General features: G+C 37.2%; 1 protein-coding gene across 7 annotated transcripts in view; it reads right to left on the bottom strand.

Annotated features, from left to right (window-relative positions):
* Positions 1 to 15,494, bottom strand: part of col14a1a (collagen, type XIV, alpha 1a) — a 105,010-nt gene that overhangs the window by 79,335 nt on the left and 10,181 nt on the right. For 5 of the 7 annotated variants that reach the window (XM_043261932.1, XM_043261934.1, XM_043261928.1 and 2 more), the window contains exons 4-5: positions 13,474 to 13,617; positions 13,083 to 13,172 (exon numbers count right to left, since the gene is read on the bottom strand). The exons of 1 other annotated variant lie outside the window; for it this stretch is intronic. In XM_043261932.1, coding sequence (XP_043117867.1) covers positions 13,083 to 13,172; positions 13,474 to 13,617 — 234 coding nt within the window. The remainder of the gene's footprint in view (positions 1 to 13,082; positions 13,173 to 13,473; positions 13,618 to 15,494) is intronic. One more of the 7 variants, XM_043261929.1, reaches the window with a different exon arrangement.

Raw genomic sequence — 15,494 nt, forward strand, 5'->3', positions numbered from 1 at the left:
CCAGCAGTCCTGTATCAGAAATGTGCTCGTAATGCAAAGGTGTATATATTAATTTCAGCCAACTAACTTTTGTTGAGTGGGCTAAAAGTGGAGGTGCTCATACCCGGGGCCCCCCGGTTCCGCCCCCCCCCCAGCAGACACAAACCTACAGAGCGAAGCGGCGTTATGAGAGCGGAGAAGAGCGTTTGTGATGTTGACGTGTGGGAGCGTTGATGCAGCCCACGTCTAGATTCCTCCAGGCAGACCAGCTGGAAACACTGATGATTACTATTCTCATTCTCACGGCACTCCTGTAAGATCCTCATTCTCATTCAGCGCTAAAGAGGTCAGGCAGCTCCAGACCAAACACGCTCGGTCTGCACACTAAACAGCCTACATGCCTCGTTTTACATATTATTTAACAGTTTCTTTTAAGAGCGTCACATCCATGCACGCTCGGTTTCTGACCAATCGCAGACAGGATTCGTGATTACTCACCAATCGCGTGGCTGAGTTCACTGTCATGTAAAAACCATCAGATGCTTCTAAGCCTCCTTCCGAGAGCGGCCAAATAACGCTGTCCGATCTAATATCTTCCACACAAGTTCAAAGGATTCAATCCTTTAAAGTAAAGGAATTTCAATCATTAATATGGTTTGCAGTCTTTACAAGCTCTTTTTTTTTCTTTTTTTTTTTAAATGACCGTTTCTCCCAGACATGGAAATGATTTATTACGAGGCCCCCATTTATCTGGGAATGAAATTTGACTGCGTCTGATATTTATTAAATTTTTTGAACGCTTCTGTTATTCTCAAGCAGCAGCGGTTTTACTGAAGCGCAGGCTTTGGGCTGTGTCTGGGCTGGAGGGATTGTTTTACACTCCGTCTGGGGTTTGCGTGGGAAGAGGCGCGGACCGAAAGGCCTCTAGACACTTTGAACATGTCACCGCTAATTTCCAAACTGCCCTTCAGCGACACACTATATACAGCATCTGCTAACGCGAGGAGAAGCCATGTTATAGGTACAAATAAATATAAAACAGAAGAGAGCTTGCCTCGGCTTGTCAAAAACTCGCTGAAGATAGTCGGTTACATGCTGAGATCCATGGTCAACAGAACTTTTATCCTTTCTAGAAGTTTATTTTAGACAAGAGGGTACATGCAATGGGCTTTTCTTGGGTGTAACACCATCGCAGACAGATAATCGATACTTCAGACTGTATCGTGTTCGGATTTTTTAATAAATTACACCAATCTCACCGTTCTCAAACAAGTGCGAAGTAGTAAACTTTTCCTGATTTAACTCTAAGCAAAGATGTGTTCATTCTCACAAAAAGCTACAGAAGCTGTCAATGGGATATTCCGCTTTTAACATACTTATATGTATCATACTAATATATACCATTTAGGTAATAATATTTACTTTTTTTAAATTAGGTACAACGGTGCATCTTTAAAAAGGTAGCATCCATTCTGACTAGACAGTATTATTTAGTGTTTTAATTTTTTCGACTACTGGAACGGGGAGAATATAGAGGGAAATCACCTCGGATAACTCACTGCAGCAATGTGAAGAAAGTCGCATAGATTTACAAGAGTGCTGACAGCAGAGTTAATCACAAATTTTTACAGCTGCTGAAATGCGAGACAGGGGGTTTCATCTGTCTAATGTCTATATATCTATCTATTTGGTAAGTAACGTTCAAATAAGTTGGACATTATACCCTCATCAGAGCAAACTTAACAACTCCAGGACAACACAAGTTCTCCATTACTTTTCAATTATTTTACAGAGTGTATATACTGAAATAACTATTACTCTACCTTCTGTTCACGCTGCAAAATTTTGTCTTAATTTCCAGTGGAAATGTCTAAAGGTTCTTAACTCAAGGTGTACTTGAGAAGCAAAACAAAAAAGTTAAAAAGCCTTATTCAATGAGAAATTGATCAAGTTGTCATTTGTGATTAAAACGGGAACAAATATCTGCCTGTGGGCTTTGAAAAATCTGCTTAAATCATGGGGGGAAAGTTTTATTACCCCGTTGATATATTTTTTTCTTTGGTTAAAGCATAAATTAATTTGTTCACACTTTAATTTTGGGATCAGTTCTCTATTAACAAACTATTAACTAATTAAAATAAACTCCTAATTCTCTGCTTTTTAACAGTTTAATAGGTAGTTGTTAAGTTTACATATCGGGTCGGATCAAATAATTTAAAATATGGTCATGCAGAATACGATGTGCTTTATTTTTCATGAAAAGCCAATATGCTAGTAATATGCATGCTAATAAGCAACCAGTTAATAGTGAGAATTGGTCCATATACATGTTACCGTTAATTTCACTTTCTTCCAATTCTCAGAAAATCTTTGTATGTTCAGTTATGAAACGTTTAATGTTATCACAGTAACACTTTATTTTGTCCACTTTAGACATTCTACTAATAGTAAGCAACTCTGTAAATAAATGTAAACTAACGGCCATTAGAATATTAGTAGACTGCTTGCTTAATATCTTCTAACACTTTATTTTGAGGAGTCCACAACATACAACATACTATCAGAAACTTTACAATATATATACATTTATAACCTTAAACCTACCCTAACAGTCTACTCTGAGAGTTAATAGACATGCAGTTGCAAATGAATGAGAAATAGCCGACATGTAATCACAAAGTTGCTTATAGTTGGTACAATATCTAAAGTGGACTGTCAAAATAAAGTGGAACCAAATTATGAATTAATGAATCTTTTAGCTTCATTAAAAAGATTCATTCAGAATCTTTTAGCTCTGATTTAAAAACTTTATAACATCATAATTGGTGAAAATGGCATCAAACTGAATTCTTAAGACCTTTTTAAAAGCTGCATAAACCCTGTTACTTTATGCTGAGGTCTTGATCACCCCGTTGGGGGTCATTTTATGATAATGACCGTCTGACAGTACATTATCCATTACTTGTACCCCATTACATCATCACGTTGCAGTCATCCCAGATATCAATTTTACTGGCACATCCTCAACATCCATTATGTGCGATCCTCATAGGGGTTAATTAGCACTCATTTTCATTAAGCTATAGGCCAGACAGGGTGGAGTCTAAAATCAGCAACAGCTTTGAGAGATGTCGCACTTTAGCATTTAGAGTGAGGCTTTGAAATGTGAGCTTGGGGAATTTTTGCCAGAGAGGTAGAGAACGTGGATGAGACACAAAGAGCGAGAAAAGCCCACCTCGGTGTCCTCTGCTGTAATGAGTGAACTACTTTTCATGTTCAGAAGCACCCCTACACTAGCTGATCTCTGACCTTCTTCTCATGTGCGGGTGAAGGGCAGGACAGAAGATCGCTATCCCACAAGAGCCACTATTAACCAACTTGGTGTTTCATCAATTGCCAGTCCAACCAACCCACACACCAGACCAAAACTTAATGTGCATCATAAAAAAACAGTCCTTGGAAAACATGACCGGAGGCAATACTAAATCCTGAAGGAGGGCAGGGCCTAAATAAATGATAACGCTGGAGATTAACGTGGCGATAAATTTTAGAGCCTGAGTGTGCTTCCTCCCAGCAGTTTGACAGATGTTATGAAAATATCAGTTTGCCCTCGTGTTGTGCCTTCCCTCAGGCCTCAAACGCTGGCACTTTATATGGGTGAGGTGTCAGAGGAGAACTCTTTATTGAGTCATCCATTAGCCGCCCAACACAGCTTTAAACAGCCGTTTGTTGGGTTGCCCCCATTTTGGGCACTATATCTATTAAAATATAATGAGAATTTGTGCTCTTTGAAAAGATACAAGTCAGCTTCAATCTGACTGTGAAAAGTATGCCGCAAAAGCTCGGTTTCTTTATCTAAATTGAAAAACGTTTGTGTTGTTTTCAACAAAACAATCTTCAAAAACCTTATTTACATACAAACTAGCAATATATATATATATATATATATATATATATATATATATATATATATATATACACACACAAGCAATATAACACATTAGATCTTGTTGTTGGAAAATCAGTGTTAATTTTGCATTGTTTATGTACTGTTATATTATTTATTTTAAGTCATTTTATCACCTTTTATCATTTTAGTTGTTTCAAAATATTATTATTTAGTTTTCATTCATTTTTATTTCAGTTTGTTTTTCTTTTTTTTACTATTTTAACTGTCGTTACTTTTAGTAATTCAGTTCTAATTTATTTTGGTTTTATTTCAATTATCAAAAATAAATGTAATAGTTTTGGTTTTTAATTACAACACTGCAGAGAAAATATGATATAATAACACACTGAATTAAAAACATTTTAAACATTAGTCCATTTTGATTTCTATTTGAAATGTAATACATAAATGCATTTAAAAAGGAATAAAGTTAAAGTTGGTTCTCACATAAATCTTATTTTAAGGACGTTTACACATTATTACTGGCAACGAAGAAAAAACTGATTAAGACAATAATTTTTGCAGTGTTTGAACACAAGTTTCTTTTTATGATAATGCTGTATGGTTCCCTAAAGAAAATTTCATCCAAGATTTAAAATCTTAATGACCTTGACTCGCTGCCAAGCGCTCCTCCCAGGCGTATGAATTCACGTAGAGGGACCAACACATCATACTCCCAGATGCTTAATGGTGCTTGTGCAGAGGACAAGCTCCGCACATATATTCAGAGTTATGCCCTGCCGGATTATTACTGATTCCCCCCGGTGGGCGGCACTGGAGCGGAGGTTTTATTACCTCACTACAGCAGTGTGTTGTAAATACCCATCACACACCTGAGCTGGGACTTTCATTAGCGTGTGCAGCCTGCAGGGCACATGCAAGGTCAGAGGTCAACGAAGCAAAAAAAACCAAACAAATTTGGACAGAGTTGGTCAGAGGACACAGTCAGGGGTTTCAACACGATAGACAGAGTCCCCATAAACCACAAATACCAACGTGTGTGTGCAAGTGTGTACAACACTAAACACATTTGAGGTTTAATAAAAAAAAAAAAATAAATAAGATATATATTTAGCAATCTTCAGTGTCACATGATCCTTCGGATATCATTCTAATATGCAGATTTGGAGCTCAAGAAACATTTCTTATTGTAATCAGTGTTAAAATGTGTTAAAAGTACTTATTATGATTATTATTTTACACTAATTATGTTTAGAGTTTATTTCAGTGTAAATTAAAAACAACAAAAAATGGGGTAAAAAAGAAAAACCTTTTTTTTTAAATACTACGCAAAAACAATTGCGATCTAATAAAACATTGCTTATCTATTCTTAAAGTATGTTTATTTATTCTTACTTGAAAATAAGTCAAAACACTGATTAGAAAATATATGTTTTACACGCGTTAGCGCAGGCATTTCCAATTTGGTACGACAAAAAAAGATCTGTCCTAAGCAATAAATTCTCCCATCAGTAACCTGATCATCAGAATGACACAGTCATGTACCGCTGACAATGTTACAGCTGTCGGATCTGCTCTACATCTTCTCACTCCGTGCTTGAAGAGAAACGAGGACAATGTGAAACGTCCAATATAAACGGCAACTCTTCATCCCAAAATTGCTCGGTGAAAGTTTGCAGCTGAGGCCCCATGCAGCAAACGCACACACACACACACACACACACACACACACACACACACACACACACACAGATTAAATATACTGCTCTCCAGGCATCATACCAACTCTTGATGATTACATCAGTGCCTCGCTGGCCCTGAGCTGCCCTCTCTCTTAATTACAGGAAGGGATATTAAATCAGGCATGAACCAGGGCGTCCCTCTGCAATGGTCTCATGCATGGAGGATGTAATTTACCTTTACTTCCTTGCTGGAACACCTACTTTAACGCGAAAGCTTACGGTAACAGAGAGCAATAAACAAACAGGGGTCATAGAAAACAAAATTCGCCGTGGGACTAGACACTGACCCGTCTTTAATGTTCCGTGCTCAAAGAAAAATATTTCTAATGCAGACAAGGGACCAGATTACAGAGGGAAGAAACCTCTTAACAGCTTCTGTTTAATCCAAACTCTCGGTCCCCAGACGGCCATAACCGAAACAGCACTATTGAAATGAAGTCAACAGCAGTTTATCCCTCACTCACGCTGATTCTGCCTAATGGCTATAACAGGTCTTTTGTGGACTTCCTGATCTAGTACTGTAGTTGTAATGAAAAATTCAATCAGGCCTTAATAAACAGCTGGCCCATCTAGGGTTTGTTTGCTTAGCATGGGCGAAAGGCCAGGCGGGCAGCTGTGTGGCGCTAAGCGCTTGTAATGGCCTTTGGTTTCACATCTGGCATGGCAAAGATCAGCGGTCTCTCTTGCAATATGGCTGACGTGATTACACCAGTGCTACTACAAATTAATCACAAAACAGATTCCACATATACTCACTTAATCAGCAGAAGATTAAGAGGCCACGGCTGCAGCGCGAAACGAGCGATAGGGCTGGAATTTTAAACAGAGACGTAGTCCTGGTGTGCTAGGTGATGGTGTTCGGGGCACGTTATTTAACTAGAAACAAAATAATAATAACAACGGAATGTTTGCTGCATTATTATTTACATTTAGATTAGTGATTACATTTACAACCAAGCAAGCGCTGTGATAAGTCTTGGTTATCCTAGCGCAGCACGTGTAGCATTCGTTTTTTTTTTTTTTTTTCAGAAAACAAGTAGAAAGCATATAGAAAAAAGAAACCTAGTTGGTTCATTTTAATTTAATCTGCTGTTTTAGTGAATCAAAAGCATACAGATTCGTCATCAGTCTAGTCAGACTATCTTTTGAGTAGGTTCGTTTTAGTAAATCAAAGCCATTTAGCATGACTAGTGCAGTCAGACACACAAACGAATTGAATCTGTCCCTTCAGTAAATCAAAACTGTGTATGCGTAAACGAACAACTCTTTTAAAGGAACGCTCCACTTTATTTCGAAATAGGCTCGTTCTCCAACTCCCCCAGAGTTAATCATTTAAGTTTTACTGTTTTTGAATCTATTCAGCCGATCTCTGGGTCTGGCGATAATGCTCTTAGCATAGCTTAGAATAGATCATTAAATCCAATTACACCAGTAGCATCACGTACAAAAATGACCAAAAAGTTTCAATATTTTTCCTATTTAAAACATAACTCTTCTGTAGTTATATTGTATACTAAGATGTAGGTTATATTTTTCCTATTTAAAACATAACTCTTCTGTAGTTATATTTATATTTTATATTTTGGGTGGTTTGTCAGTGGCATATTATAAAAATTATTGAATGAAAGATATTTTTTGTCTTATCCAACTGATATCAAAACCTGTGAACATATTTAAATGGTATTTGTTTAAACGCAGGCTCTTATTTACTACTATTGTAGAAATCACAATGACCATGTTTGACTTTCAATATTTTTGGATTGGTTGATTAACAACCAATCACTGCCTGTGTTTAAGTAGTAAGGACAGGTAGGCTATTCATAGCAAAGTTGTTCCAGCAACAACAACAGATATTAGATCCATAAATATCTTGCTTTTGTAAAATCAAGCAGCATGTGCATGTCTGACAGCCTGTGATTAAATTAATTGTCATGACGTGTCATTTTAATGTGTTGTAGTCATTTAGAAGTATTCGTGAACACACTTCCAGGCAGATGTGTACAGCATTCAAATTTTAAGACGTAGTTCAGCTGACACACCAAAAAAAAGTGGCCTATCTGTGATTTGACGGGCTGCTTCATCGCAGCCAAACGCTCTGCCTATCGGCTTCCTCCACCAGCGGGCCGCGGGGCAAGATAAGACGTCACACTCTGAAAGTCTCCTTCAGAGAAAGTCCTGGAGCTCCTTCCTCCTTGTGAGGAAGATCCAGAGCGTTGTCCTTATCACTGCCTACCTCAGCAACCTGCCACCTGAGACCTGAGCCAAAATAGACATTATTAGCATTCCCAGTGCGTCGCACACCCTAATGCAGGGCAGCGGAGCGCTTTAAAGGACAGCCATCTCTGCACCTTATACAGCACCTCCAAGAATAATGTTCTACACCAATGATCGCTTATTAAAAGCGCCTCCCTCTGCGAAAAAATCTCACATTAAAAATACCATCAGGTGAGGCCGATTCTGATTAGAAAAAGGGTCATTTGAGGTGAAGCAAAGTGTTGATCATGCAGTCACCTTGGGTTCTCTCATGGGAGTGTTATCATCTCTCTGTAGATTATAGTGGCTCCAGGTACTGAATTCCTAAAGAACAGCCCTCTCACCTTACTCCAGTGCCCTGCCCTCTGACAAAAAAGGTCAGAAAAGACCATTATCAGGCCTTTCTTCCCACACTATTATCAGGGAGGGTGGAAGGAAGGGGGTTTGTATGAAACAGACGTGACTGTTGACCACCACCGCCTTTTCCAGCGAGCCCAGACAAAGACCACCATGTTCAGACAGCGCAAGTTGACTTCTGAATACCTTTTTTCGTTAAACAATCATGTTTTATTTAAAATTAACAAATCATTCTCCACTTATTTTTTAAGCGAAACATGTTTCTGCTTTTTTAAAGACTTACTGACTGATAAAAATTACGGATGACCATATATCATTTGGTTATACTTTATTTTGACAGCCCACTTTAAACATTCTACTAACTATAAGTAACTTTGTAACTACATGTCGACTAATTCTCATTAATTTGCAACTACATGTCTACTAACTCCCAGAGTCGACTGTTAGGGTAGGTTTAAGGTTAGTAGAATAAGTTGACATATACCTGCTAAATGTTTCATAGTGAGTATGTTTTATGTCATGGACCCATCAAAATAAAGTGTTTCCCGTAAGACCGTTTACCTTTCAAACACAAATTAAGATAATTTTTATGATATCTGAGAGCTATCTGACCCTCCATAGACTCAATAAAAATGATCCCAGCACCAGAAACATAGCAAATACATCGGTAAAACAGACTTCAGTTTCGCAACGCTATGAGAATACTTTTACTCAACCATTCTTCTACCCTGAGTGATGTGTTTCGCCATTTTGGAGAGAACTTATTTGACATTATTGCTTACGTTCGGAAGGAAAGTGTGCATGTGAAGGTAATAAGCATTGTTTATGCTTAGGGGAAAGCGTGTGAATGTGTTGTGATACTCTCTAAAATTGTAAAAGACTTAACTCAGGAGAGAAGAATGGTTGAGTGAATTATTTTAGTTTGGTTTTCTTTGTGCGAAAACATCTTTTAGCATTGCAAAACTCAAGTTGAGCCACTGTTGTCACATGCACTGTTTTAACAAAGTATTTAATACGTTTCTGGAGCTGGGATCATTTTTAGTTGTGTTGCTGTCTATGGAGGTCAGACAGCTCTCAGATATAAAAAAAAAAATACCTTAATTTGTGTTCTGTAGATGAACAAAGGTCTTACGGGTTTGGAACGACATGAGGGTGAGTAATTAATGACAGAATTTTTATTATGGGGTGAACTAACCCTTTAAACAGACCACAAATAATCAAATGACTGCTAGTTGCAAATTTACTTACTGTTAGTAGAATGTCTAAAGTGGGCTATCGAAAAAAAGTGTTACCCATAATTTAAAGCACATGAAGACGTTATTGAAACTCTAATTCGTTTTGACAGGCTTTGTAAAATAATGCACAAAATTGTTCTTTTTTTATTAGTATGCAGGTTAAAATAAGATTTTTGGTCATTTGTGGAGAAAACAATGACTCGATAGAGTCAGCTTGTTTCAGCCGACAACAAATAATGACTCATAACATACAAGATGCTCATTTGTGCTGAAGTCAATGGCGTCGTGGGCAGCACTCCGACACACCGTGCTGCTGCGCTCCAGGCGACCCGAGTTTGAGTCTCGGCTCACAGTCCTTTCCTGATCCCACCCCCTCTCTCTCTCCCACTTCACTTCCTGTCTTCTCTCCAAATGTACCATTGAAATGAAGGCAAAAATCCTCAGTTGTTGCCACTTTCTAGTGAATGGATTCTAAAGATTTGATTCAATTCTAAAAAACTTTAATGTTTAATGTTTGTTGTAAGCAGTCTCATATGTTTGTTGGAACTGATGCCCTCATGGGCAGCGCTCTGACATGTGGCACTGCTTCAAGCATCACAAGTTTGAGTCCTGGCTCAAGATCCTTTCCTGATCCCACATCCCTCTCTCTCTCTCTCTCTTCACTTCCTGTTCTCTCTACAACTGTCCTGCCAAAATAAAGGCCAGAAATAAATTTTAAGTTTGCCAAGGCTGCATTTATTTAAACAGATAAATACAGTAAAAACTATAATATCGTAAAATATGATTGCAAAATAATATCTGTTTTCTATTTCAATATATTTAAAATACATGTTTTATTAATTCATGTTGAAACTTTAGCCTTCCTTGTCACATGATCCTTAAAAAATATTCTAATATGCTGATTTGGTACTTATGAATCATTTCTTGATCATTAATGTTTAGTGCTTATTATTTTTGTGGAAATTAATTATTTTTTTATTAATTTGAACTGATTAATGCATCCCTGCTGTATTAATTTATCTTAAAAAAAACAATCTGGATCGTTCTGACAAAAAAAAAAGATTTGAGGCTCATGAATATAAATTAGCAGCAACCGATTTTCTGAAAAGTCAGGAAATGTGCACTAACCATATATCAGAATTACTGCTTGCCATTTAAGTGTTTGTTTGTTCATCTGACTGCAAAACTGTAATTTGCACAGCCAGCTACAATTTTTTTTCTTCGCCTCATATATATACCCACAGATGTTGGGCATGAATCACAATTACAGACATCCCATAAAGACCCGTTTGGTGAGAAGATAAAAAGCAACAGCTTTGTGTTTATGCCACCTTTCAATTTGCTTCTGGAAACGCTCATTGGTGAATAAGAGGATTGGGAAAAGATATAAAAATCTGACCTTTTTGTTGAGCTCAAAGTGCCATTTCACAGCCCACACTGATGGCACAGATCCCCAGATAACCATTTACTTTCACTCTGTCTGCTTGGACACATTCCCAGGGATGGCACATCAAAGAAGAATCTGATTTTGTGATAGCCCACCAACACACACACACACACACACAGTTACGGGCAGCAGGACATCATCTATCTGTCAGAATATGACTTGTTCCAGCGATAACCCTCTTGTGGCAATTCCCATCATCAAGTTCTTGCTTTGAAATATTATCTCATTGTTATTCTGCGCTAATGAGATCTTAAGCGGAGAATCAAATTAGTGCTCAGTCATAATCAAAGCGTGCAGCATTCTTAACAGGACTGAACAGAATCAGAGCTCCACCACCCACTTGGAGTCCGCGCGCCAAATCCTGCCAACTCTGACGGCAGTCTGAAGAGGAAAACAGGACAGCTAAGGTCTGTGCGAGCCATACCAATTTCAAACCTTTGCCACTTGGCAGGCGCACAGAGGTGTCCTAAATTAAAGACTCCGAACAACAGATGCGAGACCATGTAGCACAAAAGCCGTCCTACAGAGGGACCCGAGTTAAATGCTTCACTCAAGAGCACATTTCAGCCTCCAAGCAGCCTGGGCTGTTTTTACACCCACTAAACATCAATGTTCACGGCTAAACAAAGCCGAATATCTCTTTTGAGCCGAGCAAAGAACGTCTCTTGCAGTCAACCAGGAGCTCATAAAACTTACCCTTGCATTCAACCTCCTCGGTTTCATCTGTACTTTGTAACATAGCATTTAACCAGCATATATTTCTTTGTGTACACTGATGCTCTCAGAACTGTAGCAAATCGCTGTGATATTGGACCGGGCTGAGATACTAAGGTCTGGCCCTGAGAGACATCAGCAGAAACTTTCAGACAGGAAAATCATCTTTGACTTTGACTTCCTGAACATGCTCATTTTTTCAAATATGCCAGGGACATAAAAACCGGCGATGATGGGATCTATAGAGAGATGCCCCCTGCAACTTCAGCTAGTTTCAGTTCTTATACATCATTGGCAGCGGCACGGCTGAAATATCTTGACAGGAGGGCAGCTCTCGCTGGAAAAACAGCAATAATAAGTCTCAGAAGAACGTATGGAGAAATTCATATAGCTTATAATGTTATAAAGTGAAAGATAAAAGTAAAAGTGACTTTGAAAAGGAAGACCCACAAGAGAAGTGCCAACAGAACAGAAAAACCACAAGAGATATGTCTTTAATATCTCAGTTGTCTCTGAAATGAGTGAATGGAGATTTTCATCTATTGCATAAGCTTCTCCTGAGAAAAAGAGTCTCATGTTTTCTCGAGAGCTTCAACGTCACATTTGCAATGTGTGTTCAAATATCCCAAGATACCAAAGTTTGCCAAATTTGAGATTTTAATATCAACTTAAACATGTCCCAACAAATTCTCGCAAGGACAAGAAGAAATTGATCTGAGCTCTCAATTTTAGAACTTACATATTTGGAATTGAACCAATACACTCAATTATACAGTTTATTTTTTACCAATTTAGTGCAAAAAGAAAAGCTTGAGAACTCCATTAAAGGGATAGTTCACACAAAAATAAAAATTACCCCGTAGTTTAATCACCCTCAAGCCATCATAGGTGTATATGACCTTCTTAAGTTTCTCTCAAGCTTATAATCGCAGTGAATAGGGGATTGAAGGCCAAAAAAGAGCAGTCGTTTGCTGTAAATGTACTCCATACTAAGCATGGGGGTTAATAAAGGCCTTCTGAAGCAAAACAATGCATTTGTGCAATTATTTATTATTTAAATTTAAACAGTTGTATTTATTTATTTATTTATTTACATTTATAGAGTGGCATTTCTGTGAATGATGTTAGTACTAAATATGAAAAATTGACAAAAACACATTGATTCAATTCAGAAGGCCTTTATTAACACCGTTTGGAATACTTAAAAGATTGATGCACTTTTTGAGACTTCAATCTCAACTCCCATTTGCTACCATTATAAAGATTGGAACAATTTTTATTATAGCACTAATTATAATCGAAAGAAAGCTATATACACCTAGGTGGCTTGAGGGTGAGTAATCCATGTTGTCATTTTTGCTTTTGGTTCAATTATCTCTCCTAAGCTGTAAAAGAGCAACATCCGATCAATAAAAACATATGGGGAGGTTAAACTTTGGCTTTACCTCCTGAAATCTCATTGCCCTCCTCCACAGGTCCAGGCTCTTTCAGTCTTTGAGGCTGAGTAGTGTCTCCATCACTGCTCTGGTCTTCTGCTGAACAGACATGAGGAATTAAACAAGTGCAAAATGTTCAGCCATACACGTAAAACAGTTCATCTTCAGGATCATCTAATACGTTTTATGTCAGTATACGAATAACTTATTTTAAAACATGCAAGCCCTGTATATTTGTATACACGGTGTTACTATGTAAAACTGATGCTGTTATTTTCAAGGCACTAATTTTTTTCATTGTTTTCTTGAAACTCACAGGAGACTACAAATAAAAAACACATTATTTTCGGTTGCAATCCATTTCAGTGGGATTGCTTCAAAGAAACAAGGTATTTCGTACCAGTATATTTTCCCTGAAGTGCTCGGCTGTGCAGGTTTCCACTCACAGCTATAACCTTGACTGAATACTCGTTCCTGGGATTAAAATCCTTTATTATTGCTTTATTCTCTCCCCTTGCAATTTGCAACTCGGTTGTTTCCCCACCTGTCATCAGACACAAATCAGAAAAATCACAGAGAGGATGGTTAGTATTCACTGTCTCGTATGCTTGTTTCTATACTCAGAAACCTATCAAAGCCTGTTCTTTATTGTCTGACTGCCAATGCCAAGCATTTCTTTAGATGCAAAGTCAGAAGGGAATAATGCTCTTAGTGATATTGCTAAATAAAACTGAATAAAATCATGAATTAATCACTTCATAAATATATACACAGTCAAAGTTTTTTGAACAGTAATATATTTAATGTTTTTTTAAAAATGCTCACCAAGCCTGCATTTATTTGAGAGGAATAAATTATATTTTTCAAATTTCAATCAGAAAAAGTACTTGCCACTTGACAAGTATATTTCAACGTGTTACTTTTTGCTGTATTATATTTTGCTGGAAAATAGACAAAAAACAAACATAAAAAATATTACTGCATTTTTGACTGGTAGTGTATAGCTCATTTTAAATGCAGCTTTTGAACTGAAATTTAGTAATAGATTCAAATATAAATACATTTTCTGCATTACAAATACATTAAGTTCATTGGTTGCTGTCAACAGTGTGTGTAAACAAAGCAAAAAGCAAAATGATAGAGAAAAGCACTTTTAAATATATAACTATGACATTAAAATGATTCAATTGCCAATTAATTATCATTTATACAAATTGTAACATGAATTATGTACACAATTACATAAATCTAATATGAATCTATTTTTCAAAATTTAAAAGAGAAATTAATTTTTTTATCTTTTTAAGTGTTAAAATATTACATTACTATTTTAAGTAATAGTTCTCGATAAGGTACTAGATCAAATCTTTTTTCACCGACTTTTTTATCAGCATTAAGTCTGCAAAGAAGAGAAAGGGACAGTTCTCTGTGTGAACCTCCTTTAACAAGCTCTAAGAACCTGTGAATTGAGAAGTCCTGTCTGGTTGACAATGTTGTCAATAGATAGACTGTCCATTAATGATTTAAAAAACACTGACACTTGTTGATGAATTAATAATAGTAAGCACGTTCATGATTACGCAACAGACAGGCACAGACATAAAAACACAGACATCCCAAAATCTGCCTCCTAAGACATCTAAAAAACAGACTTCCAAACTGATCCAAGTTCTGCAATGCAAAAGCAAACATATAATGTCCAAAACAGCCTAATAAACAATCTGTCCAAAGTAGCTTCGCTCTGAGCCAGAGGAGGAATAGCACTGGTCTGACAAGTTGTGATGCCAAGTTATCACCCAAATACAATCTGTGGGTGGATGCTTTATGGCCATTGCACAGCAAACAACTTCACGAAGTTTGTTTGCAGAATTGACAGTGACAAACAGTCTGTTCTAAAAAGGTCTTGGCCACAAAGTCGTCCCTCTTGCTTCATGACATCCCAGTCTGGTGGCAAAGTCTAGGATTATGACTTAAAAGAAATGTTTTTCTTTTAGTAATTTTGCAAACTGGAAAGAAAAACTTTCACTACCTTAAAGGCATTCTCCACCCAAAAATGTAATTTATCTTTTAGATGTGTATGGCTTTCTTTTGGCAAAAAGACAATTTTAGGAAAATGTTTAATCTCTGTGAAAATGTTGTGAAACTGACATTTACTGTAGGCTACACTGCGATGGTTTATAGGCTTATCAAATGTTTACGCAAAGTAACTACGAGAAAATACATTCTTTGTGCTCCCAAAAGAGGACACAACTACAAATCAGTGGTTAAGTTGAATTTAAAACACTGTTCTAGAGCAGTTCAACCCAAATATTTAGATGTGTCTGACTATTTCCTGAACCTGGAGAGTAGACTACTCTAGTTCTGCACAAATGCTGTTTCTATAAAGTGGGGCAATTCCAACTTTGCAAGGAGAGTCTGGCG

Source organism: Puntigrus tetrazona, chromosome 16 (genome assembly GCF_018831695.1).
Source record: "Puntigrus tetrazona isolate hp1 chromosome 16, ASM1883169v1, whole genome shotgun sequence".
NCBI classification, from domain to species: Eukaryota; Metazoa; Chordata; class Actinopteri; order Cypriniformes; family Cyprinidae; genus Puntigrus; species Puntigrus tetrazona.